This window comes from Odontomachus brunneus, unplaced genomic scaffold (assembly GCF_010583005.1).
Source record: "Odontomachus brunneus isolate Ranch 3 - 2012 unplaced genomic scaffold, Obru_v1 Obru_scaffold_019, whole genome shotgun sequence".
Lineage (NCBI taxonomy): Eukaryota > Metazoa > Arthropoda > Insecta > Hymenoptera > Formicidae > Odontomachus > Odontomachus brunneus.
The window spans coordinates 2,465,899-2,486,942 of record NW_022639469.1 but is presented as its reverse complement, the minus strand read 5'-3'; the positions used below and the strand labels follow the sequence as shown (position 1 = coordinate 2,486,942).

Below are 21,044 nucleotides of genomic sequence, written 5' to 3'. Positions count from 1 at the left end.
ACAAAAAGATTTCGCGAATATTGATATGGATATTTTTTAACTACTCCCCTTCCTCCTTTTTTATTTACTATTAAAGTACAAACATAACGAAAGATAGTGCGAAAGAAATATAAACGAAATATAATTGAGATTTTTTATAGTTTAAGTAGAGTACTAGATTTAAGGAGACAAACACTCGTAAAACACCTCAAGCTGTAAGGCACAACGGAACTCCAAGACAAGCAGAGATCTCTCGCAATCGGAATAGATATAATTTTAAAAACACAGCAGCGCTGATCGTACAACAGATGCGCGACGCGTCTTACTTTCCCGACGCGAGTAATAAATTTTTCCCTTCCAATGTCTCATTCCGTTATTAAGATTAGATGCGCGTCGGTTCTCGTCCTAATTACTCGCCTTTCCCTCCTAGATTTTTAACGGAGTTTGAAAGTCCCTTGTACATACGTATAATTATCTTTTTCGTACGATAAAATTCGCAATTAAATATTAGCACAGCTATCTTAACGCATCATAAACCTGACGGTTAGACGTGTGTACGATGTGAGGGAGGACAGTGAATTGTTGTTGCGATGACGAGACGAAAATTGTAGGTCTAACTGGTCAAATAGGTTGCACTGTTTGCTATTAAATTTAAGCAAGTGCACAATCTAAAGTTGAACGAAAAAGAAATGAAGTTGCAGTGCAGTATACGGAGAGAATATCATAATTTCTTTTCATAGAAATTCTTTTCAATTTTGCTATATTTTAGTTCAGGAAATTAGTCTGTCAGAATTAACAGATGCGATTGGTCAATTCCGTTGAAATAACCGGTTGAATTAACCAAGATTGGTAGAAACGGGCATAAGGGGCCCGTTTCTACCAATCTTGTATAAATAGTGTAATCTAATGTAATTTAGTGTAAGTAAATCTTGTAAATAGTAAACTTCGCTAGAGACAAAACAGATTTCGTGAGAAAGTCTCAAATCTCGCGTAGAGGAGTCAACGTCAGGATGCATCAACGCCAGATTAATCTGCAAAATACCACTCAGAGATGAGATACTCCATTAGCAGTTTCGCCTGAAAATACCAGCTGCCATTAATCGCCTGTTTTATGGAAAGGTCTTGGCTAAGTGTTCGAGCAACGATTACACTTTCCACGCGATGATATTCAAGCTCTTACTTTCCACCCCCTCGAATTTTTACTGATTGCTTCGCGTGACTCTGTCGTGTTTCCTCACATTGTGGCGTGAATGACGCGCTCGTGAACGTGTATTTTCCCGCGAACGATCCCGCGAGAGTAGGCCTCTCTCTTTCCACCGGTAATTTGCGTGTGATGCACCTTTCACGCGAGGAAGCCCACGGCATTGCCGAACATTCGCAAGTACTAGTGTGGCATTTTTTCAGCATTAACACTAGAATTTCGTCATTTATTGCGTCGGGATAACATTAAAGGTCGTTAGGCAATCAGAAGAATCGTCGTAAAGGGAATTATCGTTATTCACGACGGCGCACGCTATTGCCCGTTGTAAAATTGCGAGAATGACATTTGCTCGTCACTTGCGATGATAGTAGGCCTGTTCCCTTGAATAGAACTAGTATACAGAGAGTATTTTGTAGAGATGTGCGAACTATTCAAGTTCGAATCCGAATAATTCGAACATTTCGAATACGGAAAAGATTCGAATACGGATCGCGCACATTAGCATTAACGAAGAACTATTAAAGACATCCAGCCTTACAGGAATTAGCATAACTTGAAAAGTTTGCTATACATTAAAATTTTCTTCAAAAATATTAAAAGAAGATAATGACTTCTAGATAAACTCTTAACGACGACTGTCGGATCGATATATGTCGTTGTGCAGTTTTCAAGGTTGGAACTGTATTTCATACACTTCATTTACCGACTATATATTATATATCTCTTATCTTAAAATGAATTGATATCACACGATCGATGTTATCTCTTTCTGTTAATTACTGAAGTCATTATTTTCATGTTGAATTCAATGATTATGTTAATCTTTGTCTACAACTTTGTTTTTTCTTTATTCAAAATTGAAAAGAATTTCTATGGAAAATAATTATAATGTTTTTTGCTGCGAGTCCATGTACTGCAATGCAACTTCGTTTTTCCCTCGTTCCTTGCCCACTGCCATGGATGTATTAAGTATTTATTTCATAAAAATATCGATTTATTATAAAGTTATAGCAATTTTTATTATAAAGATCTCTCTGTATAGTATCGAGACGCAATTTCGGGTGAATTTTGTTTCTCTTCCTTTCGACGCCAAATTATAAATTTGTCTCACTCTAATGGCAAATAATGCGGTTAAGTTAGAAAGAACATATTTCGAGCTATCGTGAGGACAATGTCGAAATATGCAGTTACGAATGTCGGGGAAAGTGATTTCGTGACGATTCCACGTCTTGTGATGCGATTCCGCGTGTTCGACTTTCTACATTTCTGCCTCGGAAAACAGTTAACTTGCAAACGGAGCGTCAGTAGACGACAATTGTCATAGATCTGTGACGCGACGTATCGAGGAAAAAGAAGGAGTTCGACTGATTGATCGCGTCCGTGGGTCATGTTTCTAGACTGATTATGAACGTCATGGTTTCTTTGCCGGGAGCGAATAAGCGAGCGCTAATAACTCAATAACACGACAATATGACAATTAATTTATTACTGCGGAAAGCAGGTCAATGGCTACTAATCGGACTGGAGAAATGAGACACGATACAGTGCGACGCCGCGTGAATAAGGTTCCGTTAAATTATGCGTAGCTCTCGGCGTTTGAGCGAGATTGTGTAGCTGCCCAACGGGCGATCATCGGCAGAAAGGAATATTCTCACAAGTGGGGCACCTACATAACTCATGTCCTCGCGTCTTTGAGTCGAGCGGAAAGTGCTGCATTGAGACGAGGAGGAGTAGGAGAAGGAGTGGGCGACTCGCGCGGACGGCACGGCTATGTGATGTCTAATTAGCCGTGAGATGCGGAAAGTTCACCGAACACTTCTTTCCACGGTCAGTTTCGAAGCGCCGACTTTCCATTCCGCTGCGTTTCGAAAAGCAGCTCGAAGTCGAGCCTTTCGAGACCGACCGGGCAATTCCATTCGACTTGGCGCACATCTCGCGCAATCCCACACTCGAGATTTCCTCGGGAACAGTTCGGTACACCGTTACAGCAATTGAATCGCGCGACACGTTTTAATATAATCAGAGTAGTAATGAGAAAGTAGTAATGAGAACCGGTAATGGCAATAAGATGTGCGGTAAACCGCGATCTACTGTTTTGCGACAAGAGACCGTTCTTGGCGTTTCCTTGCGGATAAGCGCGATAAAGCGCAAATTGAGTTCATCCGTCCGTCACACAATCCGTCACAAATGAGGATTTACTGTTCCAAAATCGCTACAAACCGTAATTCTTAATCGATCGAGACGAATCTTTTCTGGAATTAATCGTTAATTTCAAAGAAAACTATGGAGCTTGACTTTTAAAAAAGACTTCCTGAAATTTGCAATATTAATAACAATTCTTACATGGGATTTAAATTCTACAACCTTTAACATCCCTAATGTAGCCTTACTCCCGCGAAAAAACATATATTTTTTAAGTTGAGAGCGAGATTGACAGCTGTGAATAATCAAATCTTAATTCTAACATCAGATTCATATTCAACGACTCCAAAAATTCTCACATGAGATAGCTTAGTGTATAAAAGCAATTTTAAAAATAATATTCTTCTAATTTAACTAATTCAAAAATTGGGTTTTTTTTAATTTATTAATTTAACGACTAATTTAAAAAAAAGATTCGTCTCGATTGGCTAACAATTATGGTAGCGATTTTTGAACAGTAAATTTTCATTTGTCCCCACTATGCGTCGTGCGCCGATTCGCGCGTCTAATTAGTATAATAAAAGTAATTAACATGAGATATACGCGCAACGAGCCGATTCATCATATTTCACGATCACACTCCCGATCAGAAACATTTATCTTATACCTCTGATCAGTTTAATCCCAATCAGTTATTTACTTTCTGCAAGGTAACATTCTTATTCCTATCATCAATGAAGTTTCAATTGCCCATTGCTGCGTTACATGATTTATTAGAACCTGATAACATCATTTTATACAGAGTGTATGATAAGAAAACTTGTGTACATGTAGATTAGACCAAATTGAATACAAAACTGCTCCATTATTTTACAAACTACCGTAAGATTTTAATCTATTAATTAAAGAAGATTAGCGAATGAGCGCGCACGATCCAGCACGATTTCCGTTATATGTTTGCATATTAGGTGAAACTCGACAAAAATATTCTCTAGAATCTCTTCACGGAAAGAGTTCTATAGTAAAAATTACTATAGAATTTTATAACCGAAGAATATATTGACATTCTGCAGTAGTTGACTATTCTTTCATTTTTAAAATATTATATTTTAAAATATTTTTATTATTTATATTTCAGAAACTTTCTGTCTGTCTCTCTTTTTCTCTCTTTCTGAAATGTAATATTAAAAAATGTGTTATTTTTTATTTTATTGTTTATTTTTCTCGCGAAATTTGCTTTTAGCAAGATAGACCTTAAGATAAAAGTATCAATATTTAATCCTGAACATTCTTATTGTTTTGGTCTTGTGAATGTGAATGTGCGAATACATGATTACGTACTATAGAAATTGCCAATATTCTTTGATTAATATAATACCAATGTCTGGACGCTAATAACACTACTACTTAATACTAGACATTACTGGGCATTACTTTGATTTGGCTTGATTTTGATTTTGATATTTTAAAACAAATATTTAAATTTTCAACTTTAGAATTACGCATATATTCGATATATGTACATATAATCTATATCGACAATTTAAATATTTGTATTTAAAGACCAAAACAATAAAAATGTCCAGAGTTAGATACCTGTGTATTTGTTGTTTGCAAAAGTGGCAGAGGAATATTGTGTTCCTCTATTTGACCTAACCTACAGGTACATGATCGTTTTTCCATTTATCAAATATCCTGCATAAATCAGACAACTGATCAGGGTCAAACTGATCAAGACCATGAGATAAGTCGGATTACAATTAATCGTACAGTCATGATGCATTTCAATAAGAGCAATGACAGTGAGATATACAGTGAAACGCGATTCACCATTCATGATAACTATTCGCGATAAGCGCAATAAAGTAGAAAGCTCTTTGCCATCGTGCAACAAGTCAAAAACGAATGCGTTTTAATTAATATAATAAAAGCAAATTATGACGAGATACAGGATGTATTGCGATTCACTGTTCTACGGTGATCGTTCACAACTTTCTAGTGTAGATAAATGCGACGAAGATGCGGATGGAGATCCCTCTCATCCGTCTGTTTATTTTCTCGCGAATCCACTCCATTTGCTGTGCGCAAAAATGCGATGTCTTTTAATATATTAAGAGCAACGATAACGAGATACACGGTGGAACTTAATTTACAATTTCACGACGATCGCGCCAACGACATTCCTGTGGAGACGAGCGCGATGAAGTGGAAAATCTTCTCGTTCGTTTGTTTGGTCATTCGTTCGCCGCGAGTCGAAACAAAACTGCACTCTAATGCGATGTCACCAGCGATTACCGAGCCGCTCTGGTGCAACAATCGCGACACACCATTTTATCGTCATCGTGAAGGGCCGTCACTGTCAGCCGTGACAACGCTCGCATTTGAAGAGAAGCGTGCTTCTCTCGCGCATGTTGGAAATGCGGTTTCGCGCTCGGTTCAAAACTCGTGTCGTCGTCGTCGTCGTCGTCGTCGTCGTCGTCGTCGTCGTCGTGATCGTCATTGTCGTCGCGGTATCGTGTCGAAAGTAGAAGGCGCAAGGATCCCTCCTGCGCGCGCCCACTTTCCACGCATGTGGCACATTAACGGCACATAATGCCTTGGAAAGCACGAAAGAGATGGTCACATGCTGCACGTAACACGCAAAATCATTGAGGAACCGTGAATTCACATGATGCTCATCGACGACGACGACGGCGGTGATGAGGACGAGAGAGACGGCGATGAGAGTACCGCTACCTCTCGAGCTAATCGAAGCGCGGCGAAGGGGAAAAAGCAAAAGTGGAACACCCATATTGCAGCCGGAAAGTCCACAGATTCCGGGGCTAGCGGCTTACTCTGTTAAACACCCATCCAATCAACGGGACTGACTATACGTATTAAGATTTATATCAGCTCGACTGACGACGGTTTTGCGCCGCGAACGTACTCGCACTGATAGAACAGAAAATCACGGTTACGTCAAGGCAACGTTGAAATGACGAGAACACCATGATCGAATTATGATCAAAAGGTGAGCTCTTGCAGTCATTTCCTCGGCATCTTTTTTGACGCTATTGTGATTTTCTGTTCTGCTGGGACATTGTCGATCTATTAAACGTTGAAAATACTTTGACGCGCTTAAAGAAAAGCTATGATTAGCGCTTCAAAGCATTCGCAGTGTCTAATGGACCGCATCCTTCGCGACTTCAATGATTTCTACATTGAGAAAAAAAAAGCAGTTGGATTGACAAAATCGACGGTCACCGGTCATCAAAGAAATATTGAAATCACTATATCAACGCAACTTATTATTGCATTAACATTGTATTTTGTTGAATTGATCCAATATTTCTTTGATGGCCGGTGACCGCCGATTTTGTCAATCCAACCGCTTTTATTCTTAGTGTAGACGTTTGAGAATTCTATGATTCCGTCCAAGAGATACGTTTAAAACGTTTTTTCACTGTTATTAATACTGTTATATACATTCGCTACCAACGTCATATTTCCATCCAGCTAAAACAGATAATCAAAATAACGCCAATCTCACGTCATTTTAAAAAAATGACGTAAATTTGGTGAATATTTGGTCAAAATGACGTCAGATTGATATTATTTTGACTGTTTGTTCTACTTGAGCAGGCCGAAGAAAAAGTCACGATGATGTCGAAATGACGAGAAAATGACTAAAAAGCTCATCTTTCAATCACGATTCGATCATTTTCTCGTCATTTTGACGTCATCGTGATTTTCCGTTCTACTTGAGATATATATGACGCAGTGATCTCGCATCAGACACTAATGTCATATAAAGCATCCTTGCTTCAAAAGTAACACAACTCAAAAACATGATTTTCGAGTTATTACCATGAATATTAGTTAGGGAAATATTACTCTATGAATCAAAGATAACTTACAGTCTTCTGAACTAAGGGTGTAATATGTGTGACAGCAAAACAATTTTTTTTTCTGTCCACATTATCAAACTAATATCCGTATTGATACAAATGATTATTAATACAGATATAAGTTTGTTCCACCTTTATAGAAATATCATACTAAGAATCATTGATAATTACTTATTATCCAGTATTTTTAATACTGAAAATAAGTAATTATCAATGATTCTTAGTATGATATTTCTATAAGGGCATACAATTACGTAAAAAAAAAAACAAAAAAATAATATATATATAAAGTCGTCTGAGAAGGAGGGAAATTTCTTCAAATAAACGTAGTAATAAACCAGGTGTTAAAGGCTTGTAAAAGTTTGTCGGGTTTTAACCGTGTTCTTTTGTTGATAATAACAGACCAATCTAACTCGTGTACTTACTAGATCAATCTGTCTATCACAGATACTTTGACAACATGGCACCTAATCTGTTCGGCACTTCCGCGACCTTGTTCCTGGAGGCCACTCAGCAGGACGTGTCGCAGAAGAAACCGTCGTCGGAGAAGAGCGCGACGCAAAAGCTGTCGTCGTTGCAAAAAGCACAGAGCGCGAAACCTAAGTACGAATGGAAGATCGTCTGGCGGAACGTGATAGCCTTCGTCTATCTTCATCTCGGCGCACTTTACGGGCTCTACCTTTTAATAGTGGCTGCCAGATTGTACACGTTTCTGTGGTGTACGTTTCATTTTTATGCTAATAAACACGCTACGCAATACTATAATTCAGTCATACTTCACTAAACTCACTGATTGTTGGATTTGATATCCGTTATTTGTCAATTTTCCTGATGATTAAATCATTAAAAATATCATAAATTAATATAATTCGAGACCGATATACACTAATAAAAATTATAACAATCGAGATATCTTATGTACACTAAGAGAAAAAATATCTAAGAAACAAATATTTATTCTATAGATTTTCTAATATCATATTTACTTATATACTAATATATATATTTTTACTTTGAGGACAAATTTTTTCAAAGGAGAAAATATACATTTTTCTAAAATCATAACTTTTCATGAAAAAGCAATTGGTTATTTTATTTAGATAAAATAATTTAGATAAAGAAAAAAAAAATATATATATATATATATATTATTCGTAAAAATATATATTATATATTTATAATATATTAATATTATATTTATATATTTAATATGTTAATTATTATTAATAAAATATCAGATTATTAATACTCACGCACCAAAGAAAAATATTTTTATTTTAAAAAATTTTTTGCTCTCAGTATACATATCCTTTTTTCAGTATTTTTATCTTTTACCAATAAGTACAAAAATAATAATCATAAAGCCTTTGAAATTGATAATCACGAATAATATAAAGAAAAGCCTGTAAGAGAACCGAGTTATTAGTGCGCAGAAATTGTAAGAAAGATGCCATTTCTTCTGTTACAATGGAATATAATTTAATACAATGGAATATAATTTAAAACATATAAAATATAATAAATTAATAACGTTTGAAATTATATTTTTTTATAATAGAAGAAATTACATCTCTCTTACAATGTTTGCATGTTAAATTCTTAATGCTTGCTTCTTATAGACTTTTCTCTGTGTATATATTGCTTGATTATGTCTCTATTAGCTGTGTCTATGTGTGTGTGTGTGTAATCAATTTTTCATTCGCAATTATATTTATTTCGTACATAGTTTGATAAAACGCGTAATTTCATATTATCAATCACCAGCGATCGTCACAATCCAATGTCGCATTAATTACGAATGATTAATACATATGCGGAAGAGTTTCTAGATATTATCAGCATAAATACAATGTTATCTAATGTCGTATCAATTACGATTGATTAATACACATGCGGAAAAATTTCTAGATATTATCAGCATAAATACGGATCGGTGATTTTCCGCGGTACAGTAATGCAGCGATAATAATCGAGATTGTTTTGTTGAAAAATCTCACGAAGACGTTGATGATGTGTTATTGAGTTTTAATTTCAATAGTCCATTTTAATTTTCATCTATTGTTACCCTTCACAGCTTTGTCAATCGGCATGCTCGCAGCCATCGGGGTCACCGGGGGCACTCACAGACTATGGGCCCATCGGTCATACAAAGCGAAATGGCCGTTGAGAGTCATTCTCATGCTCCTCCAGACGACAGCCTTCCAAGTAAATATCTTCACTCAGCAGAAAGAAGTCAAACTGACAAAACTTATTTTTCAATCATGAGTCGATCATTTTCTCGTTATTTTAATGGATCAGTTTTATATCACTGTTTTACATTGTTTTACATAAATAATTTCTTTTTTGTTCCATCAGCAATGCGTCGTATTATCAATTTATCGAGATAAATTTGTTTTGATGTCTCAGAGTTATGTTACTATTAGTTTACTAATATTATATTAATTTATCTATGTCGTGTATCTTGAGTCTATACACTATATAAAAAAAATTGAATTAATCAGAATTCAAGATACATCAACCATAACGTTCAGTGAGATATGAACGAACCATATTTTTGTCTAAGATAACCAAAGACAAATTTGGTTACTTTAATAAAAATAATGAAATTATATTTACATTTCTTACTAGAAATTTTATTACGTTTCTAACTGAAAATTGTATCGTAAGGTGTTAGCGTGTAATTATTTTACTTGAAATTTTATTATATTGCATTCGAAGGACTCGCCTCCCGGTGAGATTCAAACCCGGGCAACTCGAGACCGGGTCATTTTTCTGTCCTACTTTTAGTAGGACTTACACTGAGAGAAAAATATCCCAGACAGCACACGACGTCCAATGGACGTCCAATTTTGGTTTTTATTTAGTCCCAACGTCCATGGACCTAATATGGACGTTTTAATTATGTACATTAGTGGATGTACAAAATACGTTGACTTTTACACGTTTTAAAGACGTGTATTTTATGTATTTCTAAGGAACATATGTTGAGTTTGCATATGCCTTCATTTATCAATAGTATAAGCCGGCTTCACCAACACGAATGAATTTAAACAATCGATTAAATTTATCTTTTCTATTGGAATAATTGTATCTGTCAAACGATGGTGTGATTGGTTAATTTCATCGAAAAAGTTATCATTACGAGTTTTTGAAAATTGCGAACAAATTAACCCCTCAATTTGCATTATTAATAAGAAACTCAACTAGCAAAACAATAAAAACATTTAAACAATAAAAAAACATTTTTTAAACATTTAAAAAACATTTTTTAAACGTTAAAAATAAAGGGATAAGTTCACATTTTTCATTAAAAAAAAACTTTTTTAAAAAATGTTTGAAAAAATGTTTCGTTTTTTAATATTTAACAGAAGTTTGACATTCATTAAATATTAAAAAAAAACATAACATTTTCCCAATCCGTTAAGGAAAACATTTCTTAACGAAAAAAGGGAATTTATCCAGACAGCACACAATATTTATGATAAAGATTTATAAATATTTAGGTCAAATTATTTTTTAAAAATATTACATAAATATTTTATAAATATTTCTATACATAAAGAAAAATGTATCAAAATCTTTATTCAAAATATTATTAAAATATAAGCTAAATATTTTATACAATGTTTATAGTAAACAAAAAATAAATATTTGTAGTAATATTTTGTAAATAATCCTATAAATAGTATACATAAAAAAATAAATGTAATTATTTATAATTATTAAATTATGAAATTATAAATTAATGAAAATATAAAATCGAAATTTAAATTGGTAATACTGAAAAAATTGGTATACTGAAAAAATTCTTTTTCTAAATCAAAGAAATATATTTTGTTAAATATAATTTCTTAACTTAAAAAAGTATTTGTTAGATTTTAGAAAATAGGTAATAAATATAAAGTAATATTTTTTTAAATTTGTTTTAAATTTTAAATGAGCTGTAAAATTATAAATTTTTATAAAAAAAATGACTTCCTTACAAGAAGAAAATTAGTTTTTTATGTAAAAATTATGTTTAAATAAATATTTGCTTGTTTTAAAAGTAAATAAAATACAAGTAAATCATTTTACAAATCTAAATAAATTATTTTTTAATATTAAAAGTATCTTTTTTGTGTTTCAGATTAAAGTTTCTTTTATTATCAGAAAAGAATTTATTTAAATTTACAAAATGGTTTATTTGTATTTTATTTACTTTACAAAAACAAGTAAATATTTTTTAAATATACTTTTTACATACTTTTCAAACATACATTTTGCATTTAAAACATATTCTCTTCTTTTAAATAAATCATTTGTTTTCGTATGAATATACCATATATACACAATACAAACCGTCAAGTTCAGTCAAAGTGATAGTAGCGTAGTAGGTAAGGTGAACGACTCAAAAACCTAAGGTGTCTCAAGTTCGAATCTTAACAATGGTAAGCAAATTTTCGAAGTAAAATTTAACTTGAATTAAGTAACGTGTAAAACAATATAAAGTGAAAACTAAGAACATATATATTTTAAAAATTTAAAAAAAGTTCAGAAAAGAGAAAAAAATATATAAATGTATATATTTTAATAAATATTTTTATAATATTTATGATAAATATTTATATGATCTATTGAAAGTAAGGTCATAAAAATATTTATGAAATATTTTGATAAATATTTATAAAATATTCTAATAAATCTTACAAATATTTTATAAATATTTTATAAATATTTTGTGCTGTCTGGGTATCTCATTATTTTTAACGTTTTTAAAAATACTTTTTCAAATGTCTTTTAAATATTCTTTTGGTGGTTAGGAACATTCAATATTCAAAATTACAAATATTCTATTTTCGTTTTAAGAACGTCGAGTTTTAGTCCGACGGGTCCTTAATTCGGATGTCTTTTGAACATCCATAAAAGTAACAACGGATATTTTTAAAATGTCCTAAAAACGTTTGTGGATCTGAAATGGACGTTTTAAATACGTCCACAACGTTCAATACATACGTTTTTAATACGTTTTTAAAACGTTTTTGTGCTGTCTGGGATAGTTGTCTTTGGCGTCAACTATACTCTTTTGTGATTTTAACTACAAAAATAGAAAAACATTAACTAGAAAAACCATTATTTTAGTAAATGTCATTAGAAAAAAGGTTCTTCTAATTATTTTTTTTTGTTAAAAACCCCAAAAAGTATAGTTGATACCAAAGACAACTATATTTTTCTCTCAGTATAAGTTCTACTTTACTTTGATGACATCATCATTTGATAGATCTATGTTATATATTGTCTACGTATATTATAAATCAGTATTGAATACCAGAATGTGTGATTATATTAATGCGAAATTCTGGTTTGGTTCAATCAGATCTTGCTTAATCTAACTCGCCACGTTAGTCGGACCGTGTTGTTTTTTCCGTATACAATATATGAAACTGCAACTACACAGATCATAGAATATTCATGATTTGCCGTTGTTGACACGTATACTCAAGAGAGCAAAGAAAGAGGAGCGGGGAAGAGAGAATTTCACAGCAGTTTCACGCGATAAAGACTGTTATTTACTTACGTTTCATAGAATCACATTTATGAGTGGGTGAGGGACCATAGAGTTCACCATAAGTTCACGGACACGGACGCGGATCCTCACAACGCGCAGAGGGGCTTCTTCTTCTCGCACATGGGCTGGCTTTTAGTCCGCAAGCACCCGGACGTCATCAGTAAGGGCGCCACGATCGATATGAGCGATCTCGAGAGGGACCCGGTCGTTGTTTGGCAACGCAGGTATGACGCGCGAATATGACTTATATGATTTAACAGTTTTTCCCTTCGAAGAAGATATTCTTCTTCGAAAAAGACTGAAATGTTCGTCGACGATATTTCTCGAATCAGCGTTTGACGTTTATCGAAGGACACTGTCTCCGGACGAAGAAACGTTTCGTCGAAATCATCAGTCGCACATGATTCACGAATGGATCTCGCGTCAGACATCTCACACATGCTCGCACTTCTTCCAGGTTGTACATCATCCTGATGCCGTTGATGTGCTTTCTTATTCCCACTTGGGTGCCGTGTTACTTCTGGAACGAGAAGCCCATGTACGCGTGGTACGCCAGTCTCATAAGGTATACGTTGTCGCTAAACTTGACTTGGCTGGTGAACTCCGCGGCTCACATGTACGGCATGAAGCCGTATGACAAGTAAGTGTCCTCTGTGAAAGATTCGTGAAATCGCTCTCGTCGCTATTCCCGTGGAACGCCAGGCGGAAGGAAGAACAAGTCGAGGTCGTCTCGCATTATTTCTCTCTCTCTCCGTCTCTTACTTCTTCTCATGACTTTCTTAGGGAGCAAAAACCTAGTGAAAATAACGCATCGATCTGATTGTCTGTACCTTCACATTACTGTCTCAGTTGTCTTTCACTAATTATTTTTCTACGTTTCACTTTTCTTTATAACATTCTTGAAGGACAAAGTCGTAAAATGGGAACAAAGGCATCTACCTATCTATCTAATTGTCTTACTTGCATAACACAATCAGCTGCCTTTTATTGTTCATTTTTTTCCGTTTTACTTCTTTTCACAATCCCTTAAGCGCTATACCCGGAAAAGTTTTGTGGCAAAATAGTAAATTGCTTTTGATTTACTTAAACTATTGTGTATTTTCTTTTAACTCGGCAAATACAAATTACACGTATTTTGGTATTCTGTTTCTCAAAATTCTCCAAAGAAAATAGTAATAAAGAGAAAAGACTTAGGTATTTCTCTCTTTGTCACTTCCACAGCACCATTAGCCCTACCGACAGCCTCAGCGTCGGCATCGGCGCCTTCGGCGAAGGCTGGCACAATTACCATCACGTCTTCCCATGGGACTACAAAGCCGCCGAGTTAGGCAACTATCGCGCCAACTTCACCACCGCCTTCATCGATATGTTCGCCAAGATCGGCTGGGCGTACGACCTGAAGACCGTGGCGAGCGACATAGTAAAGAAACGCGCGAGCAGAACGGGCGACGGCACGAGATACGAGCGAACGGCTGCTGATCATCACGACGCGCATCAGCACTCGCACGAGAACGCTATATGGGGCTGGGGCGACGCCGATATGCCCGTTGAGGATATACGGAAGGTCGAGATCTTTAACAAGGGCGACTAGAGCTTTTGTATCTCTGTTGTAGCTCAGACGGGAACCGCGTAGAAGTGCAAGTCCGGCGGACTTACGGTGTGTCGCAGTTCGGAATTTCATTCGAGAAATGTTTGACGAGTTCAGTCGAGCGTCATAATCGTCCTTGGGAGATCATAATGTCGTAATTGCGACCTTTCCAGGCAGAATTGCGATTGCCACAAAAAATTCCAGGAATCGGTTCGTGATCTAAATTTCAGATATTTTCAAGTTTGTTTTTTGATCACCGTCGGTTATGCAAAAGACACAGCGTTTTTCAGCGAATTTTGCAACACATCCATATTCAACGGGCAAATTTGCACTTCCATAATTCTCAGGAGATAAATTTTCCTGTCAAACACCAGATGCGTTTTTAAACTCTTCCAAGTAAAGGCGATTTTTCTGCTACTGATTATACTCGGCATACAAGAATTACGCGAGTGTTTAAAACATACGACAAGATAGGGAACTGCGACCACTTCAGTCTAAAATCTCGCAACTAAAAATGCTACCAGTATAAACCAGTGTAACTTCTACATTCGCGTACCTGAATACTGCTCGGGCACTCGAATTCGCGAAAGTCACTTGGATATTCTGTTACTATTCGAACCGGGTGTCTAGGTAGCCGAAACTAGAAATCACGAGGAGAACACTCGTTAATCATCTGTTATTACTTTTTCCTGCAACTGATTTTCTCTGTTGTTTGCTTCTAAGTACGTTAATCACGGTATCCGAGTACTAGAGTAATTGGAGAAAGACTCAGGTATCCTGCGAAAGCTACCCATGTAATACCCATGTAATACCCGACTTACACCCGGTTATCTGGATTCGTCCCTTATAGAAATATCATACTAAGAATCATTGATAATTACTTATTATCCAGTATTTTTAATACTGAAAATAAGTAATTATCAATGATTCTTAGTATGATATTTCTATAAGGGGTTGATAACTAAATTGTCGATCTGACACGAAACTCGTCGAATATGCACGTTCTACGCTGGTGAGTCTCGCTGCGAACACAGACAAGAAGATAATTTGAGAACGGTGACCGGTCAAGAGATACCATCGGTATCTCGATACCGTTGTCGAGGAGAGGTCGACCCGAGGAATATCCGTAGGTAAGAACGTGGGTATAGATGAGAGTCCCCTCGACAAGCGCATCGAGATAGCCTCCTTCTGACGAATTACGCCACCGTTCGCGAATTAGATTCCTCATGCAAGAGTTTATCTACTGCTATCCTCTATCTCTATTCTTCGGGTTATTTTATCTACTGTGCTGGCACGTTGTACAATGAACGATCCAAAGATCAGTGGTGAATCGTTATAATGACGTCAATTAATATTTATTGCATAATATTACTATATCGTATGTTTGTTATCGTGTTTCTCTCATCGAATCGGCCATTGGAAAAACGTCGCGGGCTCGATCGCCTCGCAAGGGAAACAAGGCGAGAAGGAAGGAAGCTCATTCGACGGGGTGACTTCTTCTCGGACCGATCGAGGCGTCTCTTCCAATCAGATATCTATGTACATGGAAAGCTTTTATTACCATATCGTCTCGCGTATTATCGAAATAACGTTCCGTTAGGAAGACTCGGCTTGAGGAGTCAAGCAAGGTCTCGCGAGAAAGCGGAGAGGACGATTAAACACGGGACACTGCTCGCGCGGACTCGTCGCGAATCGCTTGCGGGCTTTATTGGCCGATTTTGACTCGATTTCTTTCTCCACGATGACATTGACGGAATTTCCCTGCTGCTTATGACATTCTCTATTACTTGTCATAATCTCACATGCATATTTTCCGATAATCTCGCGTACATATCTTATGATAATCTTATTATTGATATATCTCATATTAATCTTTAGAGGGCTGGAAAACTACTATAGTGGTGGTAGACAACAGTTAGTTACATTTATGTTACTACACTTATTCTACACTTATCTGCTTATGTGTGTATAGGTATTCAAACACCCAGATACAAGTTTGCACCCACTGTTCTCCTTCATCTCTCTCTCCTTCCCCCTATTTATTATTTTTTTCTTATATAACTGTATAACGATATAACTATAAATATTCTCATAATTTACAAAAACTGACAGTTCCATCTTATTCAGCGACTTCGAAAACCTCTAGAAACCCATTTTTTTCAAATTTCAAAATTTTAACATTGTCTTTATCCCTCAAGCCAGGACCACCACTTAACCCCTTCACTGCCGAGAACAAAGATCTTTGTTTTTTTGGACTTGGCCCAAACTGCCGGAAAATCACAAATCTTTGTCCTATAAATAAATGCTCTACTGACGCCTGATAATGCATTAAACGTGAACAGAATGTGTTTTCCTATGTTTTCGGGGTCGCTGAATATGATTCCGAAGTCCATTTTATACTATCTCGCACCCATGACCGACTAGAGCTATAAGAAAATGACTATTTTTTTCATTTTTTGGAAAATCTTTGTCCTCGCACACTCAAGTTTTATGCCACATTTAAACAGTGTTATTCTGATAAGCTATATCATTTATGGGTAAAAGTAACTCAATTCATGACTTTTTGCTACTTTTACCAGATATATCATTTTCATCGTAGTTCGACCCGCTGATTCATCTTTTGCGTGAATTACCCTTGACATCAGCCGAACCCAGGATGCACCGTCGAGGAGGTTGTCAAAAGGATTTAGCATCCCACTTTTTTTTGCTTTTTTTATCCTTTTTTGTTTTTTTTTGTTTTATCGCATAAGCGGTACAAATGAACTCAATTTATTATGTAGTATAAAAAAATGGTCAGTAAAAAAACTTTCAAACAAAATAGGTAACATGTCGATGAAAATACCCCAAAAATGGTATGTCCAGTTAAAATTGTCAAAGTTTCTAAGTTCGGCAGTCTGGACACATTTCATTTAAATACTCTGGCAGTGAAGGGGTTAAGTGGTGGTCTCCGTGATCGGTACTTTGTATACAATGAATATACGATATAAGATATATTTTTTATCGATTTTCTTCGTGAAATCTGGTAAATGTCGGCCCTCTAAAGGTTAAACAACAAGGGATAAAATATACGTGCGCCATACATATCGCCAATGCTTACTACAAAAAGAAGTTTCCCGGCTATAATTATTTATTAATAGCATTCGTGCCACCTTTACATTGGCACGTCAATATTAACACGCCTTCTTCTCAGTGCGCAAGTTTAACTGGAAATTCACGTGACGCTAATTGCTGATGAGGAAAAATCGAACCGCAATTGGACGTGTAAAGATCCGCGCGCTCGGCAAGCCCGCGACATTCCGCGTGTCACACGATTGTCTGTCATGATGACAGCTCGAGAACAGAACGCGAGGAGTCGCGTGTAAAAAGTGCTCAATGAAATCCGACGCAGCGAACGAATCGTCGTCCGGAACGACCGATCGGCCGATCCCGATCGACGTGCCGGCGCGTGTTGTACTGTACAATCAATTACGTACCTACGAATCAAATTCATTCGTGGCCTTCTCAAATGACTGTTTAGAATGATGATGATGATGTATTAGGCTATTTGTATCGTCTTGCTCGTAGTCATCGCAGTCAATTCCGCAATTATGCGACGCGACCAGCGGATTTTAACGCCGTCAATAATAACCGTCAGTATACACCAGCTGACATCCAGATAGAACAAAAAATCACGACGAAGCCAAATTGACGAGAAAATGACCATAAAAATTCACTTTTCGATCATGATTCATTCATTCTCTCGTCAACCTGACGTCATTTTGACCTTATCGTGATTTTCCGCTCTACCTGGTTAACATCCAAGTAGAACAGAAGATCACGATGGCGCTCAATTGACGAGAAAATGACCATGAAAACTAATTTTTCGATCGCGATTTAATCAATTTCTTGTCATTCTGACGTTGATCGTGATTTTTTGCTTCTACCCGAGTAAAATTATATCAGTGCTACAATTTCCCGTTCAACAATATAGGCGCGATATAACCATAAATAAAGAATACCAGCAAGGAACATAAAGAGGAAGTCCTTTGCTAGAAGTGCGAAGGATGTGACGTAGTGAAAGTAAACCAAATTCGACTATCGATACTATGGAATCAAAGTAAATGTTATGACGTAATATTGTCAATTAATCGAATAGACAAAGGTGTGTAAACGTATTGAAGAGAAAATTATTACAAGGGACTAATTTTATTTCCCTCAATATTAGCAAAATATAAATACAATTTTTCTATTATTCTTTTAAAATTAATATTCCTTTGCTATATACTTCCAAAATGTTTAAAGTATACCGTTAGACTGTGCTTGCGGTAACGTCACTTATGACGTAGTTCATGTCATCAAACTGTGCAACCAGTGCAACACAATCGATTACCCACGATATATCGCAACATACTCCTTCCTGGTATTCTTTATTCAATGAATATGACACATATTCATGTTGACACATATTGTATGTAACAGTTGCATTGTTAAGTGGCAAGTATCGTATCATTGACGTAATGTTATTGTTAAGTGGTGTTTATTGAAAATCGAGTAGTCGGCTCGGTCTACACAAGAGCCTTGTAGGCTCGTGTCAATAGTCGTCACCTGAAACTTGTTTCGTGTAAGACACTCAGATTTCTGCTCAGAATTAGATTCAAGTTATTCAATTGAATCATAATATGTGTGATATTTATATATCTATAACCGCGATTCAACTGAAAAATTCTCATCTGACTCTGAATTGAGGTCTGAGTATGTCACGAGAAACGATAGTTTCAAATAATAACTATTAATACCGCCCTCAGACCATCACCGTTAGAACAATCGCGCAATCGACTCCACGCGCTGCGTGGGGTCCGTCGAACAAAAGATCGAAATCCGTGTGCTCGAGGATGCGATTCGTATCTGCAACAATCACCGTGGATGAATGGAAGCGGAGCTTACGTGTTATAACGTTGTAGCGAGCGTGGTTGGTTTAATTCTCGCAGTTTGTTTCGATCAACGTGTCTCGATTTGTTTAGGACGCGGCGACATCTCGTCATCTTCGTTGTCGAGATCAACGAATGTCACCCGACATTGTCCCAGCTGTGACAACGTGGCCATTGAATCATTGTTGTTCCAAAGGTATTGTCGCGTCGTTAATTATCAACACATATAAACATCTAAAAGACGTCTTACTTTCTTGAACGTCCTTAAATTGTTTCAGAACTGCACTTGTAGCATGAACTTGTATTTAAGATCGTCTCAAGTTTATCTTAAGACGCTGTGAGGACCATTTTATCGATTACAGATCATATTGAAATAATTGTAAGAAGAGAATTAGCTTAAATATCAAATTATCAAAAGATCCAGATGTCTGAAACTTTTTAGAAGTCCACAGACTGCTCAGAACGATGTTTGTGGTGTAAATTTGTACGTAAGATCGTCTAAAGACTTCATCTTGAGACTCCGTAAAGACTGTTTTATTGGTCACAGATAAAACTTAACATATATTGAGAAATAACACTTGACATACATTGAGAAAAGAGAGTTAACTTAAGTATCAAATTACTTAAACTTGGAATTCGACTGTGATCATTGTTTTCAAACACTCGTTGTTTAAAGAATTCCGTTGCGAGCGCGAGGTAACTTTGCACGACATCCAGAATTTATTTTCCATTCAAGGACCGTTCTCGCGTCTCGGACCAGTCGATTGTGGCGCATGAAAGCGAGTACGACGTTTGTTCTCCAAACAACAAGCAGAACAGGTGTCACGTTGTCACAACTCGTGAGTGTTACGACATTTGTGTAAGCAGATAGCACAAGCTCCTAAAAGACATCATTAAAATGTGTTTGAAAGTTGCGTTTTTGAAACGTTTCTTGGGAGTTTGCGCTGGCTAACGTGAGCGAACGCGCGAAACTGTTTTGGGGCTTTAAGATTTGGGCGTTGGAAATGAAAAACGATCGATCAATCGATCGATGGTGCGTCGCAGGTGACCGAATCGATTGCGTGAGTGACGCGATAGCGGCCGTTCATCGTTCACGATTGATTAGCGAGCGATTCGACGCGGCACGGGCTCGAGATCAGTTCGTCTGTTTGTTTGTCTGTCTGTCTTCCGCGAATGAGCGTTGATCTCGAATCCGATCGCGACGTCGAATGACGATTTCGCAAAGGTGATCGTTTGCGAAAGCGCGCATTGTTCGAGCGCGCAATGCTAATTGCGCGGCGTGCGACAGTTGGCCAATTAGTGTTTGCCGCTTTATCGATAGCTATTCGGCAATAACGAACACCATATAGCGACATGCAACGATAAACTCTAACGTTCGTCGCGGGATCGTTGCGTGCGGCTGGCTCATGAGTCATACGCAATTCAAGGCGAGTCTCTCCGAGACGCTCAAGCGGCTTTTGCGAATTTCGTGACAGCGACGTTCACTTCGCAATCGCATGCACAATGTATTGATTGTGATTGATTCCAGGCAAGACAGAAAGCAACGTCCAAATAATGAGAAAATGATCGAGTTATGATTGAAAAGTGAATAAAGACAGAAGAAAAAATCAAAATAATGAAAAAATGGCTAAAGAGTTTTTCCACTCTTCAATTATGACTCGATCATTCTCTCGTCGTTTCGACGTCATCGTGATTTTCTGTTCTACTCGAGGCTCTCACTGAAGGCGAAGGCCCTAACCTTGCGCGACATAAATGAATGGAGTAAATTGAATAAAAAAAAAAAAAAAAAAAAAAA

The 21,044-nt window shown here is 36.5% G+C and overlaps 1 protein-coding gene across 2 annotated transcripts in view; it reads left to right on the top strand.

Annotated features, from left to right (window-relative positions):
* Positions 1-21,044, top strand: part of LOC116841902 (acyl-CoA Delta(11) desaturase-like) — a 38,199-nt gene extending 17,155 nt beyond the window's left edge. For both annotated transcript variants that reach the window (XM_032810383.1, XM_032810382.1), the window contains exons 2-6: positions 7,657-7,928; positions 9,284-9,414; positions 12,773-12,978; positions 13,212-13,394; positions 13,976-21,044. In XM_032810383.1, the coding sequence (XP_032666274.1) occupies positions 7,670-7,928; positions 9,284-9,414; positions 12,773-12,978; positions 13,212-13,394; positions 13,976-14,345 (1,149 nt within the window). In that variant the 5' untranslated portion in view covers positions 7,657-7,669 and the 3' untranslated portion in view covers positions 14,346-21,044. The remainder of the gene's footprint in view (positions 1-7,656; positions 7,929-9,283; positions 9,415-12,772; positions 12,979-13,211; positions 13,395-13,975) is intronic.